Genomic DNA, 22,179 nt, shown 5'->3' with positions numbered 1-22,179 from the left:
AAATTATGGACCAGATGTTGATGTATATGATTTATGTGAATACCCATTGTTAGCAGGGTCACTGGCACTCTGAATAATTTGTATATGAGGTAACTACACTTATAATCAGATTTTTACTGAACTCATGTTAATGGACTGTGGCATTTCTGGAGCAAATGGACCTGCCTTTCTGAAGTATAGCAGTGTGAATGAGAAGGACATAGTTAGGCATGTTCTCTTTTTTCGAGATTAATAAACTAACTAAATCAACATCTTCTTTTATTGCAGAGGATCCATATCATCAGTCATTATTAATTTGGTGTGGCAGTTAATTACGTACATGACAAAAAATTTGGTACACAGTTTCTCATCGTTTACCAGGGGGTTTTCTGTTTGTAAGTTGTTGTCATCAAAAGTTATATCACCAAACAATTAGATAATTTTAGCTGCATTTCTAAGGGAGAATTACGTACTCCAGAACAAACACATACAATGCTCTTCTTGCCAATAATAAATCTAGTATTATTGAGGCAAATAAATTTAAAAAAAGACTGGTTAAATGTAACCCTTGAGAAATATGATTCTGTTCCTTATAAAAATTTTATGATACTGTATATTCTATGTCAATTACAGTTTGATGCACTGTAAACCATTATACAAACCTGAATTATGTGAAAGTGTAACCAAGTATACAAGTATGAAACTGGAATTTCCCTAGCTATCAATGCAGGGCCCGTGAGACTGCGTCTGCAACACCATCTGCTTCCTGTAATGGCTGATGACGACTGTCAGTATATAGTAACCCAAGTTCCATACATGAGTATCTGTTTCAAACCCTTAAACGTGTCAAGTTTTATGCCTTCAAACTACAATTTGCGGACCGCATTGGTTTTCTGTTATCATTGAAGAAAACTGCTGCAGAATTGTACCAAATACTTGTCAAAGCTTTCGGCGAACATGCTCTTGGAAAAGCACAGTGTTTCGAATGGTTCAAAAAATTCAAAAATGGTGATTTTGATGTGAGAAATCATGAGCATGGGAAACTGCTGAAAAAGTTTGAAGACAACGAATTGCAAGGGTTATAGTTTGAAGATGGTACTCAAACTCAACAGGAACTTGCAAAACAATTGAATGTGATGCAGCGAGCCATTTCTCTTTGGCTGAAAGCTGTGGGAAAGGTGCAGAAAGTGGGAAAATGGGTTCTGCATGAACTGAATGAAAGACATCAAGCAAATCGAAAGACCATTGTGAAATGCTACTTACCAGATACAGAAGAAAGTCGGTTTCCATCAAATAGTGACAGGTGATGTAAAATGAATATAGTTTGAGAATTCCAAGCATTTTAAATCATGGGTGAATCCAGGCAAACCATCAACATCCATTGCAAGACCAAATCGCTTTGCAAAGAAGACAATGCTCTGTGTTCGGTGTGATCAGAAGGGTATAATCTATTATGAGTTCCTAACACATGGTGAAACCTGTAACACTGATTGCTACCAACAGCAGATGATTGATTTGAATTGAGCATTACATGAAAAATGATCTGAATATGGAAAAAGGCAACACAAAGTCATATTGCTCCATGATAATGCCCCATCACACACATCGAAATGGGCCAGAGAAACAATCGAGGCTTTCAGTTGGGAAATACTTGGGCATGCGGCTTATTATCCAGACTTGGCTCTGTCTGATTATCATATATTTGCAACACTAGGACATACTCTTGCTGAACGATGCTTCAAATCATATGAAAATGTACGAAAATGGCTCATTGGCTGGTTTGCTTCAAAACAAGAACTGTTTTTTTGGCATAGCACTCATAGCCTGCCAGAAAGGTGGGAGAAATGTATAAATAGCAGTGGAGATTATTTTGAATAAAATATTGTGTATCAGTTCAAACAACAGAGTCTAATTATTGGAACCAAATTCCTGTTTCATACTTGTACGTCTGGTATATGAGTGCATTTATTACTTAATACATGTAACTGTGTATGAATCGCATTATTAACATCTATTTCCCTTTAAGATATAACCATTTTATCTATAGGCATAATTGTTAAAATATCTTGTACATATTTATTTTAAATGCTTGATGCCTGCTATATCATTGTAAATTAGTTTGGTCATGGATCTCTGGAACACCAAATGAATCAAAACAAATCATATTTAAGCATACCAGAGATCAGTTGTTTGGTTTATCATAAGTGAAAAGTGCTGTCTGTATCCAAAATGATGTAATAAATGCAATGTGAAATAATTGTCAGCTTATGGAAATGAGTTTCTGAGAAGACATGGAGATTGTGAAACATTGGATTTATAGTAGTGCAACATATAAAAATTATTTCATTTATAATCACATAAACCTACATTTTGCATGATGTATTGCTTTCAATTCTTCCAGTGGATTTATCTGCCAACATCATAACCAAATTTCAGCTGTGTAAATTAGAAGCACATTTTTGATACTTTTCGAAAGAACATACCTTAAAAAATGTTGTGAAGAGGTAAGAGTCACTAATTCCCAGCAATGAAAATGCAAGGAATGTACTGAATCCACCATTGAAAACTGCTGGTCCAATACGTCTAATACACTCTACAGCCCTTTCTGTAAATAATAAAAATAATTTTACATTTACTGTCCCAGAAATATAAACAGCAGCTTACAATGTTTAAGCAAGTAAAATAATTTATATGAACTGTGTGTGCAAGGAATAGAATATGAAAGATTCCAACATGAATAGTGACCAATAAAATCAGTACATTGAACAAATATGATGGATCTGATGATGCAAACAACAGAAAGTCTGACAAATTAATCATAAACATGGCGCTCTGAGGAAAATAGATTCCTGGAGCTGGAAGTAAAATAGAAAAAAAGTAGTCCATTCTTCACTCTGTCCATTCCAGCTGTCAGCAGTACACGTCTGCATTTCAGTCCCTTCAAAATAGTGCTTATCTTTTTTTTTCTCAGTCCTTCCTTTTACTTCTTTTTCTAGACCTCTCTCCCTTATGCCACATATATAATACATTCTTCTGTCCTATTTGCCCAAATAATTTAAGATTTCACAATGCTACTTGCAGCATTATGATACTGTACAATTTCTGATACCTGATGTTTTATCTACATTTCATCCTCTCCGGCAAAAGTATTCTAATATATGATGTTATTCACACTTTACTCACATACAGTTCAGTTGAATTATGATTAAAGAGTGTTCCAGACACAAAATTAAGAATGTATTCAAGTTTAAATACACATTGTTTGCAAGGTAAACATTTTCCCATTTCTCCTATTGCAGACTGTTACTAAATGTCTCAGTACATTCTTCATACATGTTTCTTAAATACCTGATTTCTCTGACTATTCATTCAGCAAGTTGTGTGAATATCATCAGGCTTTTTATTACAGACTGTTTTCACTTTTCCATAATGTATAGGACATAGAGAAATTAACTTATGAACCCCTAAAAATTAAAAGTCTTTGGCACCAGCCTGTGACCAGAGTCCTGGCCTGACTGCAGGTATAAAGCAGCCTCACTTTTCACAGTGGCACTAGGAGTAGGAGGGGTGGCAGGCCCTCCTCGCGGCCACCTTTTACTCCCGGGACAGATTCTCGGTACCTATTTCTACAGCAGGCTGAGTGGACCTGGGACTATCCTCAAGGGAATGGAAAGGGGAAGACCCCAACACTTGTCAAGGGTCAGAGTCTAGTGCTCTATCTGTCAGATCATCAAGGACACCTAAAAATTGAAAAAGAAGTATAAAAAAAATTAGCCATTCCTCCTACAAATTACCCAATTATATAGATTCCTGTTAACTGCATGCCAAGTACCAACATTAATTTTAACCTGGCCTTTATTTGTACAACATACAGGCACCTGTTGTTCTTAAATAATAGCAATGTAGTCATATAAATGATAAGAAAGAAGTAGGCCAAAAGGATAAACAAGAGTTATTCAGAATAATGGAGTAAGTAGTAATTTTTAAGAGAGTTGTAACTTTTGTATTACTCAATCATTTTTCAGACATGCATTTGGGACATAAACACTTCCTCCTGTAATATTTTAACTGAGTCTTACAGATACCTTCCAGCAGGGTCAGTGACTGAGTGCTGAATATCTAAGCACAACTATTCATCAGGTAATATGCTAAAATCATGTGGTTAAAAACTATACTTTTGTGATAATTTGCCTTTATTACATGTTACCTGAATAAGCACAGACTGTATATAGCATCTGAATGTTAGTTAATCCAGTTTGTTTCAGCTGTTTGTCTTTCTTCGTATATACCTTCTCTTGTTCCACATCCCTGAAAGTTTTCCTTCATGATGAAGGCTACAGAACATGACGATGCATGAATTACTTAAGTAATTAATTAGTGTCATTGACAGTCCCACCAGTAACATCTATTCATGTTCTGATTATCGCCATGTGAAATAAATTCATAGGTACTAGCAGAACTAAAGCTGTGTGGGTCATGAGTCATTCTTGGATAGCTCAGTTTCACCTGCCAGTGAAAGGCAAAGGTCCCAGATTTGAATTCCAGTCCAGCATACAGTTTTAACATGCCAGGTCTTTTCAAATCAGTGTACATTATGTCACAGAGTGAATCTTCTTTCTGTAAATTAACAGCAGTTAGTAACTATTTTGTATACCATTATTATTTTTTGACAGTAAATAATTATTAGGGAATACACATACAAAGATTTTGCTATTCTTGTTGCAGAGTAACGTTTTGTCTGTTTCTAGCTGTGCTTGCAACTTTGGGATCTTTCCTGTTGGTGTGTGAAAATACACTGAAGTGCCAAAGAAACTGGTATAGGGGTGCGTATTCAAATAAAGAGATACGTAAACAGGCAGAATATGGCGCTGCAGTCGGCAACGCCCATATATGACAAGTGTCTAGTGCAGTTGTTAGATCAGTTTCTGCTGCTACAATGACAGGTTATCAAGATGTAAGTGAGTTTTAACATGGTATTATAGTCAGCACATGAGCGATGGGACACAGTATCTCTGAGATAGCGAGAAAGTGACGATTTTCACATACGGCCTTTTCACGAATGTACCATGAATTTCAGGAATCTGGTGAAACATCAAATCTCCAACATCACTGCAGCCAGAAAAAGGATCCTTCAAGAATGGAACCAACAATGACTGAAGAGAATCATTCAATGTGACAGAAGTGCAATCCTCCCACAAACTGCTGCAGATTTCAATGTTGGGCCATCACCAAGTGTCAGCATGCAAACCATCCAGTGAAACATCAATGATATGGGCTTTAGGAGCTGAAGGCCCACTCGTGTAGCCTTGATGACTGCATGACCCAAAGCTTTATATTTTGCCTGGACCTGTAAACACTAACATAGGACTGTAGATGACTGTAAACATTTTGCCTCGTCGGACAAGTCTTATTTCAAATTGTATCAAGCGGATGGACGTGTACAGGTATAGAGAAAGCCTCATGAATCCATGGACCCTACATGTCAGCAGGGGACTGTTCAAGCTGGTGGAGGCTCTGTAGTGGTGTGGGGTGTGTGCAGCTGGAGTGATATGGGACCCCTGATACGTCTAGATATGACTCTGACAGGTGACACATATGTAAGCATCCTGTCTGATCACCTGCATCCATTCATATCCATTATGCACTCAGACAAACTTGGGCAGTTCCAGCAGGACAATGTGACACCCCACACGTCCAGTATTGCTACAGAGTGGCTTCAGGAACACTCTTCTGAGTTCAAACATTTCCGCTGGCCACCAAACTCCCCAGACATGAATATTATTGAGCATAGCTGGGATGCCTTGCAACACGCTGTTCGTTAGAGATCTCCATCCCCTTATACTTTTACAGATTTATGGACAACCCTGCAGGATTCACTGTGTCTAGTCCTCAACAGGAAAAAATATTCAGGCAGCTAATACTTTTTCCATTTACTGACAGCCTGTGAGATAAAACAATATGATAGTGTGCAGCTAATTAATGGTGAATCCTGTGTTTCATTTTGTTTTGCACTGGCATGTTCAAACAGCATTATATATAGGCTGCACCACTGCATGAAGGAGGAAAGGTGTATTCCCTTATTCCCTTTGCACTACTCCTCATCCCACAGTCCCACAGCAGTCAACATTTGGGGCAGAGATTCACACCTCTGCTAATCATATCTCACCATTTTTAGAGCTCAATAAAATGTAAGAAAAAGCCCTGTAGTCTAAGGATAGGAAATAGTGCATGTCTCACGAAGCTCAAGAAATTATCAATGCTTTTCCTGCAGTGCATGCCTCATGAAACTGTTATGTGACTTTGTGTTCAATTTGGGCACTGGCTGACTCATAACGGAGGCTTTATTTTCTATTCATAATGAATAGTAGATGTACATGCTGTTATCTCCCAACATTATACAGTGCTCCAGGAAGAAATGTGTCATGTTTTGTGAACTAAATAATCTCACCAACAGACTCAGGTAAGGTCTGTATAAATTGAAAACCTTCTTATGTTAGAAGTAAACACTGTTGATTATTACAAAGGTCCTAGGTTCATTATTGGTGACCACTTTACATATTTAGGCCGTGGAACAGTTGGCAATGAAGTACACCTTGCCTTGTAACATCAAACTAGAAGTTGCTCAAGAAAGTGAGTGGTGAAATCGACACACTAGTAGCTCAAGAGGCACCAACTTGAAAGACTTGCATCTGGTAACCATGAGGTTTATTAATTTTTATTGAATACATATTGATGGCTACCAAGATGGAAGTGTAAGCATTTGAACATGTATCAGAAAATAAAGTATAATTGTAGTAACCCACACATTACTGCACCTCCACCACCACTACTGTCATGCATGTTGATAGGTGCTTCCATTTGAGTAGCGCACCATTCAGCTGCTCTGGGCCCCCACCAGAGGCGCTGATAGCAAGCAGTCCCTGGGGGACAAACGCTACTCATATAACCATATAATAGCTCCATCTGGCAGTCTTGTGTATGTTCTCTAAACAGTATTCTACATATGCTGTCGACCATGTTTTTTATTGTGTTTGTAGTTAGAACAACAATGTTGCAGCAAACTCAGTTTTTTTGGTTATAGAAAGATAACTTCAAATAGTAATGTAAAAGTGTTTTCATTAATAAGAGTTACATTTGTAGTAAAAATATACAATTTTATTGAATAAAACCAACACAATGAGTTTGTTTTTGAAAATATCTATGATTGGTTCTGTGCCATGCCTTTTTTTCTAAACACACAGTTTTGATTAAATATGCAGTCAAATCACATGTTCCAAGTTTACCACAGTAGAGAAACAGAAAATGCAGTCATTTGAAGAAACAGTACAACTGAAATCACCTCCCACCCCCTTTTCCTTCAATCCACCCCCTCATTCAAAGGGAGTATTTCAACACGTGCTCAAGCTCAAAAGAGTGCAGTACCATTTAGTATTCTAAAGATACTTTATGAGAGTCCCAAAAATTTGTCTGTTTTCCTCAAGACCCTTAATCAAGGAGAATTTTCATCATTACTTTGTATGGTGCCAAATGTGTGATTAACTAAACATCATTTGTTTAAATTAACCCCATATTAATAAGAAATAGCTAATTGCATTCACACTACATCCATTCAATACAACATTTAGTGTTATCAGTATATAAACATGAAACTTGTACACAGAAAATTGTCACATTCATACAGGGACAGATGGGATAGTCGTACTTCCAGGAGGCTCAACTCCCAGTATCTCCAACACAAGTGCATAAAAATAAACAATAGCACTCCTAGCTTTTGGGAAAAAAAGGTGACTGTTTCTGGCAGGAAACAGAAATTGGGTGGGCAATAGACTATGGGGGAACACACTGGTCCAAAAACGTTGAGTGTTCTCATCTACTATTATGTTTCTATTGACTGTTTTGCGAGATACTGTATTTCTCCTAAAGATAAATGCTAAATCTGTATCTGTCTGTTTTTGAACTTCACAGTTCAGTGTAATAATCAATGTTATAACTAATTCCATGAAAACTGAGAAGAGTTCCATCACATTTTATGAATAGCCTAGTGGCCTTATCATAATATATTTATTCATTAAAAACACAGTCAATAATCAGAGAGTGGCCTTGATTATTTAAAAAGATTTATTGAAGATGCAGTATACACCTGATTACTCAGGGTAATGTGAGGGGAAGATGCACAAATAATCAAAAAACATGAATAATTGAGATATTTCCAAGCATGTATTCTTTGAAACTTCCTGACATATTAAAACTGTGTGCCGGACCAAGACTCAAACTCAGGACCTTTGCCTTTCATGGGCAAGTGCTCTACCAACTGAGCTACCCAAGTACTACTCACACCCCATCCTCACAGCTCTGGCCCATGTAATCTAGAAGAGTATCAACACATTGCAATGTGGTACAATTACTGACAGGGTCACTGTCTTCAACCCCATTTCCACATTCACTGTCCTCCTCTTTGTTTTGTTTGGAAGCAACAGTCATAATTTTGGCATTACTCATGTACTGGAAGCCAGATTCACATGTGTTAATCTTCAGCCATTCATTCAAGTTTCTTCTATATCTGGAAGAATTTTCCTCCATGAACAAATTAGTGAATGTGGGTTAACTTCTTGCCAGGTATCAGAAATCCTAGGCATTGCATCTAGAATTGTCAACTTCTTACAGAATACCACCAAATCATCCTCATCAATTAGTATTTTCAGTAGACCAGCCCAGTAGTGCTGTTTTACCAATGATGTATAATGACAGTCACATTAGGACATAAAAACTTAGGTATGATGAGACCATCACCAGATACAAGTTACTTCTCATCAGAATGTGAAGGGGTGTTACCAAGCAAGAGAGCAAGCTTCTGTGGAAATCCTTTCTCCTCTAGAAGTTGCAAAACTTGTGGTATGAAATGTGTGTGGAATCAGTTTTTGAAAATTTCGCTATCCATCCATGCTCCCTTTTGGCTGTAATAATTTACAGGAACATCATTAGCTGTGATATCCTTGAATGCTTGTTTTTTATTTATTATTATGATTTTCCAGTCACTGGTAGTTTCACTTTGTGGTTTCCAGAAACAGTGGTGGTGCACAAAATTGTAACGTGTTCTTTAGATTACTTATATCCAGGAGCATGAAATTTTGTTTATAAAAGCAAGGGTTCTGATTCGTAGATATTTCCAATACAGACCAGATTCATTTACATTATGAATTTGGTGTGGCGCGAAGTTCTCTTGTTCCACAAATTTCTAGAAACTTTCCCAGGAGTCAGCTGCCACAACATTTGAATTAAGCCGCTCTTATCATACAATAAGTTCACAAATCCCATGATGTTGTTTGAATCTGGTTAGCCATCCAGATGAGGCCTTAAATTCCATCTCTAACCCAAGAGACACCTTCTGCTTGTTTTTTGGCTTAACCATTGTAAAAGAGCAGCATCTAATTCATCAAATGTAGATCTCTTCATGCTTTTTTGTACAGATGGTCTAGAACTAGAATCTCATTTCCTAAGATAATCCCGCATTTTCTGCTTATTCTGCAGTATCATAATCAAATTGCAATGAATAATTGGGTGTATACTGACTTCTTCTTGAGAATGTTATAACATTTCTCTTAGGTCATATTCAACTTACACTACATTGTTTCATGAGTACAGTAAAATTTACTACATTTATGTAGGGTTACTTCTAAAGTGAACAGGAAGTTGTATTATACAATGTTTCTGGCATATCAGACAACTCCTATTGTGTCTGTATCCTAAGTTTTATCATTAGCCTGTTAACACACAGTAAAGACAAAAACAGAGAACAGTTTGGATATACAATTTTAATTACTGCTACTTTAGAAAATAATTTCTTAGTATAAGGAAGTTTTTTGCCATCACACTAAATGAAATGCTCATTGTAAATGTTTTTTTCAAAATTGTACAGAAGCCGTATGCCATATATTATGAAGAGATTTTGGAGGGTAATTCTTTCGCACATTGTGTCAAGTGTAGCTAATGACCAGTTTCAAACATACATAGCAGATAGGATGCAAGTAGCAGAAATAACATAAAATTTAAGTGAAACACTTATCAGAACTAAATTACATTAATGCAAGAGTCCTGGAGGGTATCACATTACAAACAGCATGTTCCTAATAAACATCAATGACTTTTCCAATAGCAATAGTCATGGGTACCAAAGTATTGTTCCTGGTGACAACAACAGTACAGTGATTAAAAATCAAGAAAAGTCATTGAAGAGAAAGTAAGTGAACACTCAAAGAGGTTTACAGTTACTCAATATGCAATCAAGTTACATTGGACACAATGGAAAACTTCAGAAATTCTAGTCTGAAGAAGGGAAAAATGCACTGTTAAATCAATTATGTAAAACAGACACATTTTTAAACTGAAGAGATGCTAGCAAACAGAATGTCTTTAGCATTTCATACCCTTACAGTCCTCTCAGAACTGTGTAATGACCAATGCTTTTTAGTTGCATATTATTCATACATATTAAATAAAGATAGCATTCTGAAATTATCCAGTATTTATGTAGACCATTTCTTTGTTCCAAAACTAACTTTAACTTTTTAAGTTTTTATTGAGAGTGGAATGAAGAAGAGCTCTAAACAACTACAGCCTAAGTGGGAAAATGCTATCTCCATTTAATTAATGCCGGGCTGTGGTGCCCACTAAGGTGAAGATGTATTTGTATGTACACACAGTTCTGAACTACAGACTTCTCTTTTTGGAAACATATGCATAAAATATGAATATAGATTTCAAACTACTGAAAAGGACCATGAAATAATAACCAAAAATTGCACTCACACTTGTTGTAAGGACCTGTTCAAAACATAGGGAATTTTAATTACATGTGAGTACATTTAGTAATCAGTTATGCACATTAGAAGAACTTTGATAATTACTGCAAAATTTGTTCTATGTATGACTGTGGAACAAGATCCAGACTAGAACTACATTTGCCAATAAATAATAAACAAAAAACTCAAACACAATCTTCCTCAAGGGAATGAAGTTGTACAATAAACTGTCTGAGGAGATTAAAGAGATTACTAAAACAGTCTTATTTTAAACGACAGCTGAAAAGTACCTGTAAGCCATACATTCTGTACAGTGAAGGGTACCACAGAGTAGGGGTTTGGCAAAAACTTTAACAAAAGCAAAAGACACTAAAACAACGTCATCATTTCACTACAAACTTTTGCACTTTAACAGTTTCTTCTCAACAATCTTACATCAAACCTCTGCAATGGATAATATGATCATCTTAACATTTTTTCTGATCTCATCACCTCACTAATTATGGAGGGATACTGAATGCAATACACAAACTGAAAAGGAACAGCATTTTTATGGTTCTGATGTCACTTGTTATGGTTCTGATAACACAGGATAGTGAGAGTAATGTGTTATTGGGTGTTAAGAAATGAATGAGTAGTGTAGCACTAGTTTTTTACGTTATGAAACAATTTCCTAGCAAGAAGATGTAAGCAAAACTGTGTTGAACACTTGGGATAATCTGAGTGAGATTTCACTATTGTTGACAGATGACCCTTGTATTCAGAAAGATGGAGGCTCTAATCCCTATCTGGCCATCCTCTATAGGTTTCTTATAACTTCCCTGAAACATGTCAGGTAAATGCCCAGGTGGTTTTTACTATAAGACCATGACTAACTACATGTCTTAACCTTTCCAAACTAGAACTATAAATTAAGTATGCAAATGACTATATACATGGATTACATTTTTTGTTCATAATCTGTAATATCATGGAAAGTCTAACATCCCTGTAAAGTTATTTGGTTCAAAATGGTTCAAATAGCTCTGAGCACTATGGGACTAAACTTCTAAGGTCATCAGTCCCCTAGAACTTAGAACTACTTAAACCTAACTAACCTAAGGACATCACACACATCCATGCCCGAGGCAGGATTCGAACCTGCGACCGTAGCGGTCGCGCGGTTCCAGACTGTAGCGCCTTTAACCGCTTGGCCACCCCGGCCGGCTGTAAAGTTATTTACTGGTGAATAAAACTACTACTACTACTACCACCACTGCAACATACAGAAACTGTCAGAAACCATTCACTTAACGTCTTTCTAAGAATTCCCTATATGTAGCCGTGAGCCGTCACACACACACACACACACACACACACACACACACACACACACAAATGTGGAACAAAAGGTATATAGTAAGTTACAGCAGACAATGATGAATCACTTAGTCAATGCAATAGAGAGTGGCAGCTTATAAATTGTTTCTTTATGTTGCACTAACCATTAAACACATGGCTAACTCCGAGAAAAATGATTACCATCATGTACTTACAATAAAAATTATTTGTAATAGTATTAATTGAATTATTAATTCTATAATTGACACATGTGCACAGTTTGTAGATAAACTGACAGATAAAGGAACATCTTAGATTTGTTTTGAATTTTGGGGATCCTTAGTTTGGTGGTTTGTGTCTATATAATCAATAGTTTTGCAACTTAACACAATATTCTTATTGCTTTGCTGTTATTGTGCAAATAGTTTATTGATATTTGCAGCAAACTGTGCCAAACAACTGTTAGTGAACAGATTGTACACACGCTTTGTTTGTATTGACATTGATTTTTATTTCACCATCCATCTGAACATCCAGGATATTTTGTTAGCCGGCCGCGGTGGTCTAGCGGTTCTAGGCGCTCAGTCCGGAACCGCGGGACTGCTACGGTCACAGGTTCGAATCCTGCCTTGGGCATGGATGTGTGTGATGTCCTTAGGTTAGTTAGGTTTAAGTAGTTCTAAGTTCTAGGGGACTGATGACCACAGATGTTAAGTCCCATAGTGCTCAGAGCCAGCCATAATTTGATATGGCATTTCATTTACTTTGTGACTGCAAACATTTATTTCTAGAACATACTGCTCAACACTGCTATTTCTTGTACTTAGCACATAGGCGTTGAAATTGGGACTGATGTACTTTTAAATCGGAGCTGTAAAGCAAGTTTTGAAGTACTGTTGATAGTGCAGTCTATAAAAGAACTGCCTAAAATAGTCTGCATTTTGCTACTGGACTGGCTTACATTATTAATCAGTTTGGGAATTTTTCAATATAATAGGAATTTTAATAAGATTAAGACTTCATATGTTAACTATGTACAACCATCACAACCATTCACCTATTGTATTGTGTCTAAAATCCCAACTTGAGGCTATTATATCATTATCAAAACACAATAATTTGGCTGTGTGTGTGTGTGTGTGTGTGTGTGTGTGTGTGTGTGTGTGTGTGTGTTTTAATTATTGAAGCCGCTTAGCTTCTTCCTTTCACTCATACTAACATATAGAATGTGTTTTACAATAGCTATCAAATGTGTTTATCTACATTTTTATTTTTGTTTTATACGTTATTTTCATTTTATTTCTGAAGTACCATCCACACTGCTGGCCATTAAATGAAAGCAGCAAGCAACAAATGCCAAATTGGCATGAACTATACTATGTACTTGGGCACAAAAATGATCAGCATTTCAGTACAACCACACAAAGTAATTCGGAGTAATGCCATCTATATTCTGCATATAAGGGAAGATTACACAGTGGGTTTCTCGTGGTGAAATCACATTTGAATGTTATTTATTTGTAAGATAATCATATTCTGCCTTGTGTAAGAGGAGAAATATATACCAGCAGGTGGTGGAATTTGATAGCAGCAGGATCATGGCCTATCAAGACTGTGGTTTATCATTCTGTTATATTGCTGCTCACATTGTTCAGAACTGCATGACTGTCATGCAAATATGTAAGTAATGGATTCAGGAGAACCACACTCAACGCAATGCAGGATTTCAATACCTCCATGTGACATGCATCTGAGAGGAGGAACATAACGTCCATTCAGTCATTGTAATGGAACTGATCCATGACCCTATTTTCACCACAAATTGGACTACTCGATACTTACAGACACCTGAAGTACCCAATACACTCAGAGAACTAGATTACATATACAGAGAACTAGATATATCCTAAAATCATATTAAATTTTTGGTTTTCTTTGCTAGGATTGAATGAATTATGGAAAATTATTCCAGTCAATTTATACTGAAAGTATTGTCTTAGCTGGAATTTTAGTAAGAGTTAAGAAGATAAATATTTTTGTGCATCAGTGATAAGATGCATTTTAGCCTTGCAGTTTTTACATTTTTAATGTTGGCACAGTGCTTCTGTTTCCTCAGCTGCATCATGGGAGACTGCAATAATTGAAGTTGAAAATGAAATATTATTATAAATTCAAGGCAGAAATGAATTCTGATGTTGCTGAATTTCATGTATTTTGTGCTCATGGAAGCAATTATATTGATGTGAAAATATTCATATGCGTCAACCTCGAACTCAAAGTGAATGAGTATTAGAGTACACTGTTTTATGAAAGATGCCTACTATCACTTCTTATTTTGTGTACCCTTCCACTGTCATCCTTAGTAGAGCAGTGAGATACAAGTATAATGAGAATTTTATATTGACATTGATACGGTTAAACAAAACCCCATCTTTTCTGTAACATTTTTATCATGCACCTTATTGTCGTGCGACAAGTCCACAGCAAAAATACTGTAGTGGATGCGTGCCAGCAGGTGCCATATTAAAACTCGTCCGAGCTTTTCAGAGCTTCGTTGTCCTCGGTCCGTGTCACAGGCCCCACATTGCTGAGGTAGTACCCCCAATGGCCTGTGCAATGCACTATGTCAAGCCGGCCTTGTATGCCAGCTGCAGAGTTCCAATTACGTCAGGATGGCTGCGCTGACAGCCGACTCAGTGGCCACCGTCCCCGTTGACTCCGCAATGCTCCGCCGGGAGCCGTAGCTGCGGCCGTGCTGCTGCTTCTTCCTAGGCTGGTGTAGCTGGGAATGCGGCAGCAATGACCACTCCCGTTCCTGTGTCCGAACCTGTGGCCCTTGCCTTGTAAGTCTCCGGCGTGTGTCGGGAGCCGAGACGACTGTCCACGGTAGCGACCCAAAGAGTGGCCCACCCTGGCTGGTTGCGGATCCCGCATCAGCCTCAGCGGGTCGAACCAACGACCCACCGTGGACTGGGATGCTGTTGCCCCATCTGTTGCCATGTGTCGCTGGTAGTGTGACATGCCCTGCCGTCCAGGAGAGCTGCCACACTTGAATCAATCTCATTAGAAAACCACACCTATTTATACTGGGATTCGCGACTATGTTTCGCTAACACATCGCTCCGAGTCACATACGCTCAACACCACGGTTGCACCAGTGGGCCCCTTCGTCCTATAGCTTGCGACATGTGAACCACTGTGTTTACGCTTTTCAGTGGTTCCATGGTCACTGTGGCCTCCATTCCACTTCGCAACCACTGGTCAGCATAACTTACTGCAATCCAGCCCACACCCGGCTGTAACTTGTGCGCTCCGAAATACTGCACCAAATCTAACTTCCCTATCTTAAACTGTGGTGCCGCTACATTATTCCCCTCTTCGGAAAGACCTGGTCCCCAGGTCGTCCTTTAATTAACTCTTAAACTTGTTTGGATTAGCACTTATGACATTCTTACTTACTACTAGAAAGCTTAAATGTGGTCTAGTGCCCCCTTAAAACCATGACATAAAACAAAATGTAAAAATTCCTTACTGGACGACCACTGCTTGATCAACCCCTTACCTACATGTCTCACGCCCTCGGTATCCAATTCTCTGGGGCTTGGACTACCCTTGGTTCCCTTTTGGAATTAGCTCTCCGCCTGATCAGAAAGTAAACAACACATAACAAAGTTAAGGCTACGATGACACTTGGCACAGTGGTGCTCAAAATGATCGTTATTTGCCATTGCCTTTCCCCATACTGCATGACATGTTTAACAAGCTGTTCGGCTGATATGCGCCCCTCTTGCTCTATAATTAACTGATTTATGGATCTCAACAGACCTGGCTCCAGAGTTTGATTTAACAAGGTCAGATTCTGCCTTGGCAAAAACTCTAAATTGGTTTCTGGCCAGTACAGCCGTGGCTGTGTAACATTCAATTGTGTGACTTTTGAAATTGACGCTGACAGGTGGAAGGTTGGTCCTATTATGTTACACTTAGTTCCATTGATTAAAATTCCACTTCCTTCGAGCTCCATACGTTTTGCTTCTGTAAACACTCCTTGCTCAAAACAACTTGCTACTATATCAAATTCTCGTCAGTGGAGAAGATCCAATGCATCCTGACTCGTTGCAAGTTCAATTTTGGCCCCACGATGTCCCTTAGACAGTCTATTCCTTTCCCCCTAGCTAAAAATAACTGCACCGTGCGTGTGTCCCACATTTGTAGCTTCACAGATTTTCCTCCAACATTCACTATTTTTTGATTCAAACTCAACACTGATTGTGTGACTACTTTCATCCCTAAATTTACATTATATGAACACGAATTTTCTGATCCAGCACTGTCGATAACTAAAAAGTTTAAAGAGGAAATCGTATGACTCTGACATCGTTCAATACATATTTGTTACGGCTTTGCTGCAAAATTTACTCAGATGTATTTATTTCTCCAACAACACTCCACATATGTCATACTCTACACTTCCCTATTCAGTGACCTGAGGACAGGGATCCCCATCACCCTTCCTCCCTCTTCAAAAAGACTGCTGCCCCTAGCAGGCTCACAATACTAGAAAACACATATAAAATACAATGCCTAATTAATCTACACAAACCCAATGATCCATAACACGAAAACAAAAACAAAAAAACTACAAATACTCTACTACTTTCTAGAATGCAAAGCATACGGTACTTCATGTTGTACTCTATCTTCCTGGTTTTCTCTGCACTTAGCACCTCTCTACACTCTCTCTTTCTTCCTCTTCACCTCCTGTGACATGCCTGGAATCATATCCGGGCAACCCTTAAATTGCCGTAATCACCCAACGTGTACTATCGTCGTTCTAGTTGGCAGCTGAAGCTTAACATTAACGGGAGATGTGGTTTCAACAACTTGGTATGGCCCTTGATACCTTGTGAGGAACTTCTTTGTTTTCCCTTTTTACGTATAGGCACTGGACAGCATTACCCATTGCCCCACCTTATACTGCAATAAACTTCCTTTCCCCTTTACTGCGTCTTCCTGCCTTTCCAAAGCCTTTGTATTCGCCTTTTGTACTCGTTTCCAAACATCCTGAATTGTTCTCGCGAACTGATGTACAGATTCACCAGTCCTTCCTTCCTTAGCTTCACTAAATCAAATGGTGATGGCATTTTTCGCCCGTACACTACCTCATACGGAGACAAACCAGTATTTGTGTGAACTTTTGCATTGTATGCGCATACAATATGCTTAAAATACTCGTGCCACTGATGGTGATGAGAATCCACATAAAAACTCAGCATCTTCCCAATTGTTCTGTGTACCCGTTCTGTCCTTCCATTTGCCTGTGGATGCAACGCGCTCGTCCTCAACTTCTTTATGTTCAATAATTTACGCAGTTCCTTCATTAAATCTGACATGAAGTTGGTCCCTTGGTCAGTAATTATTGTCTCTGGTACACCAAACTTCAAAATCCAGTTATTTACTAATGCTTGTGCGACCATTGCTGCCTGTTGATTTGGCATAGCCACCATCTCCACATACCTTGAAAAATGGTCTATTATTGTCAGAATGAATCTGTTCCCCAATGGTGTTCACCTGAAAGGTCCTAAGACATCAATCCCCAGGAAAGAGAATGGACATGTTGCTTCCAGTAATCGTTGTAGCTGTATATGTTACCGACTCAAATCTGCTCTCTGCGCACATGGTATGCAATTCTTGACGTACTGATCCACATCTCCTTTCCTACCTCTCCACCAATATCTCTCTGCCACTCTCCTGTTCATTGCTCTACACCCTCCATGACCAGATAACACGTGATCATGTGCTTCCTTTAAAACCTCATCCCTCAACTTCGCTGACACTACTACCCTTGGCCCTAACTTCGTTTCCCTGCACAGAAGACCGTCGTACATATTAAACTGTGGCTGTGTCCGATACAGTTTACAATTATTGTCCGCGTCCTGTAATTTTTACCATACTGCTAGGTCATAACCTATGACTTCTACTTTTGCCACCTTCCTACTTAGTGCATCCGCATTACTGTGCTTCTTCCCAGGCTTGTGCACCACCTCGTAGTCGAATTCAGTAAGCCTCACAGCCCATCTAGCGAGTCTAGTAGACAGAGCCTTAAACCCCAACAACCACTTCAATGCAGCATGATCTGTCACTACCCGAAATCTTCTCCCATATAAATAACATTTAAAATATGTGATTCCATAGATTACACTAAGCATCTCCCTCTCTGTTGTTGAGTAATTCTTCTCTGCTGCATTCAACTGCGTAGATGCATAGGCTACAGGATGTTCTTTCCCATCAATTTCCTGACTAAAAACACACCCTAATGCTTGATTTGATGCATCGCATGCTAATATAAACTCCTTTTCAAAATCTGGAAACACAAGAACCGGACTTGATGGTAACACTTCTTTCAGTTTGTCAAACACTTTCTGACACTCTTTTGTCCACTCAAATTTCACACCCTTCCGTAACAATCGCGTCAACGGCTGTGCTAAATCTGCAAAACCCTTCATGAACTTTTGATAGAAATTGCAAATTCCAATGAATGACCGAACTTCCTTAACTGTTTTTGGTTCCCGAAAATCCCTTACAGCGTGTACCAACCTCGGATCTGTTCGCACCCCATCCTTACTGATAATATGACCTAAATATTTTACTTCTTCTAACGCAAAATGACACTTTTCCAGGCTCAACATCAAACGAGCTGCTGTTAACCTCATAAAGACTTCCTTTAACTGCTGTCTATGTTGCTCTAAACTACTTGAAAACACTATAATGTCATCCAAATAGACAAGACACTGTCTAGCAACCTCTGAAACGTTGCCAGAGCATTTTTCAAACCGAATGGCATTCTAATGTACTGGTTATGGCCTCCAGGAGTAGACAAAGCAGTGTTTGGACGATTCTCTGGAGCCACCTCCAACTGATGATAACCACTTGTCAAATCCATCGTAGAAAAGTACAGGCACTGTCCTAAGTGATCCAAAGTCTCCGATATGTTTGGAATGGAGTATGCATCCGTTACTGTCTTATTGTTGAGGTATCGGTAGTCACAACAGAACCGGTATTTCTTAATTCCATCCGCAGATTTTTTAGGCACAATGACAATGCCTGCTCCCCAGCAACTATTACTATGCTCTATAATACCGTCCGCAAGCTGCTGATCAATGAAATCTTCCACAATCAGCTGCAAATACCACGGTATCCTATATGGTTTATGGTAAACGGGTGCTTCATTCCCTGTTGTTATCCTGTGTTGAACTAATGGAGTTGTTAGTAACGGCCCTTGTGGCAAAAACAAATCCTTAAACTCCCACAATAATTCTTCCATCTGCTCCCTTTCTTCTCCTTTCAAATGCTTAATTTTGTCATGCAATGCAGTTCTATCAGCAGTTAGTGGTTGATCGCTTTGCCGACCTCTCGAACACCAGTCTTCATCATCTGGCACATCCAAATTTGCTACTAAAACTCCTTTCCTCAAATTCACGTGTACCGGGCTAAAATTATCCACATTCAAGGGAACTACTCACCCGTCGTTCCCCTCCTGTATGCGTACCACACTACATTTCACAAAACAACCCAGTGAACCCAAATCTTCATTATCCTCCAATGGTTCAGTAACGCATACTGTACCCACAGGTAGATTCGACTCCACACTTACCCAAAGCGACTTCCCGGTGCCACTAGACACACACTCATGCGAATTAAGTCTTAATGCTAATGTACGCGGTTCAATTGGTTTGATCATTACATTGAACGCCCCTCGTGACAGCTCTGCATTGACAACAGTTTCCCTTAGTGGAAATAACATTGCACAAAGTTCCACAGTTCGTTGTCCAAGGTCAATTTTGGCATGATGTTGATGCAAGAAATCTACTCCTAGGATCAAGTCGTAGCCCTTGCTCACCCATGGTACTACCTCCATGCATGCATTAAATTGGACTTTCCCTATGCGAAAGTCAACTGTCACCGACCCCAAAGGCATGACCTCCTTATCCCCCACTCCATGCAACTGGTCTGGTGGGTCTAACTTCCTTCTTCCCATTATATTCTTAGTAGCCACTGACACTTGCACCCCTGTGTCCAACAAAATCTTAAACTTTTTAGTTCCTATGGATCCTACCACTGAACATTCCATCTCTACATACATATTCGTAGCATTGAAATTAAAGAGGAGCTCCTTTATGTGGGTCTTGGGCCCCCTCTGTTGTTTATCACTTGTCCACTTCTCCTATCTCCATTTCTCCATCCTCCACGCTGCTGATTTCACCCCTTCTCCTGTTCCTTGCTGACTGGGTACATTGCCTCTGTACATGTCCCGTACGACCACACTTATAACATTTTATACCCACTGCAAATACTGTTTGCCTCTCGCGTACTCCAGTTGCCACGTCTATTTCCTCTCACTGAATTGCCAGCTGAATGGCCGAATACAAATCTTTCGGAGTCCCTTCAAGGACTTTCCATGACATATGCGCCGGTAACCCTCTCAAAAATACAAGTGCCCTTTGCTCGGCCTCCTGCAACAGAACACTATTTGCTTCATCGCTCTGACCCAACTCATAAGTGTACTCATTAATTTCTCTTATTCTGTCCGCAAATTTATCCACCATCCCCCCTGTCTCTTTGTCACTGTACTTAAACTCTCCCTAAAGTACCGAGCGCTATTCTGTTTCTTGTACCTTTGTAAAAGCCCTTCCTTTAACTGCTTAAACTGTCCTGCCTTCCATAAGCCCTCAGAACACCTTACATATGTTTTTGCTTCACCTGTTAGTCTAATTTTGGCTTCATGTAACAACTGTTCATCAGACCAACCATTCATCGCAGCTGAAATTTCCAAGTCCTCCACAAATGAAAGCATGTCCTCAGATGCTTTTCCAGAAAATGGAATAATCAAACTTGCGGCGGCTGGATCAATCCCCTGCACCCTAAGCAACAATGACTGATCAGATGCGGTTTCCCGCTCACTTCTAGATGTTAATTCATTTCCCAACTGTGTATTTTCCACTGTCAATTGTGCTATCATTTCCATTAAAATCCGTACTGCTTCTGGTTCCGACACATCTTGTGTTGCTTTCGTTCTCAGTTAGTCCCGACAAAATCATTTAAGTACAAGAAAAATCTGACTTCCTGAAACTCTGTATCATCATGCTCAGTAACATCATACTCAAATTAACACAAAAGTAATTAAACGACACAAAACAATTTACTCCCTGAACATACTAACACTTATTCTGACAACAAAAATACTATGCCCACACAAACATCTAAAACGTGGCTTGGCAAGCCATACTCAAAACACCAACAAGGAAGAAAACGTCCAACACTCAAAAGAACAATTTTTACAGCACTCACCACATTTTGTGACTGTACTGCAGGCGGTGGACTCGAATGTCATACTGGACAGATGATGTCCACTATACTGACACCAAATGTAGTGGATTGGTGCCAGGAGGTGCCATATTAAAACTCGTCCAAGCTTTTCAAATGATTTATTTTTTCCACTACAGAGCTTCGTAGACCTCGGTCTGCATCACAGGCCCTGCATTGCTGAGGTAGTACCCCCAGCAGCCTGTGCAATGCACTGTGTCAAGCTGGCCTTGTATGCCAGCTGCAGAGTTCCAGTTATGTCAGGATGGCTGCGCTATCAGCTGACTCAGCGGCCACCATCCCCGTTGACTCCACGCTGCTCCGTCGGGAGCTGTAGCCGGCCGCGCTGTTGTTTCTTCCTCGGCTGGCATAGCTGGGAATACGGCGGCAATGACCACTCCCGTTCTGGTGTCCGAACCTGTGGCCCTTGCCTTGTAAGTCTCCGGCGTGTGTTGGGAACTGAGACAACTGTCTGCGGTAGCGACCTAAAGATTGGCCTGCCCTGGCTTGCTGCAGACCCTGCGTCGGCCTCAGAGGGTCGAACCAACGACCCACCGTGGACTGGGACACTGTCGCCCCATCTGTTGCTGTGTGTCACCGGTAGTGTGACGCACCCTGCCATCCAGTTGAGCTGCCACACTTGAATCAATCTCGTTAGAAAACCACACCTATTTATACTCAGCTTCGCGGCTCTGTTTCGCTAACGCATCGCTCCGAGTCA

The 22,179-nt window shown here is 39.4% G+C and overlaps 1 protein-coding gene across 1 annotated transcript in view; it reads right to left on the bottom strand.

The window, feature by feature from the left end:
• Positions 1 to 22,179, bottom strand: part of LOC126471053 (patched domain-containing protein 3-like) — a 630,102-nt gene that overhangs the window by 18,205 nt on the left and 589,718 nt on the right. The window contains exon 16 of the mRNA XM_050099121.1: positions 2,463 to 2,584. Within this exon, the coding sequence (XP_049955078.1) occupies positions 2,463 to 2,584 (122 nt within the window). The remainder of the gene's footprint in view (positions 1 to 2,462; positions 2,585 to 22,179) is intronic.

This window comes from Schistocerca serialis, chromosome 3 (assembly GCF_023864345.2).
Source record: "Schistocerca serialis cubense isolate TAMUIC-IGC-003099 chromosome 3, iqSchSeri2.2, whole genome shotgun sequence".
Lineage (NCBI taxonomy): Eukaryota > Metazoa > Arthropoda > Insecta > Orthoptera > Acrididae > Schistocerca > Schistocerca serialis.
The sequence above is the reverse complement of the archived record's forward strand: the minus strand, read 5'-3'. Positions and strand labels throughout refer to the sequence as shown.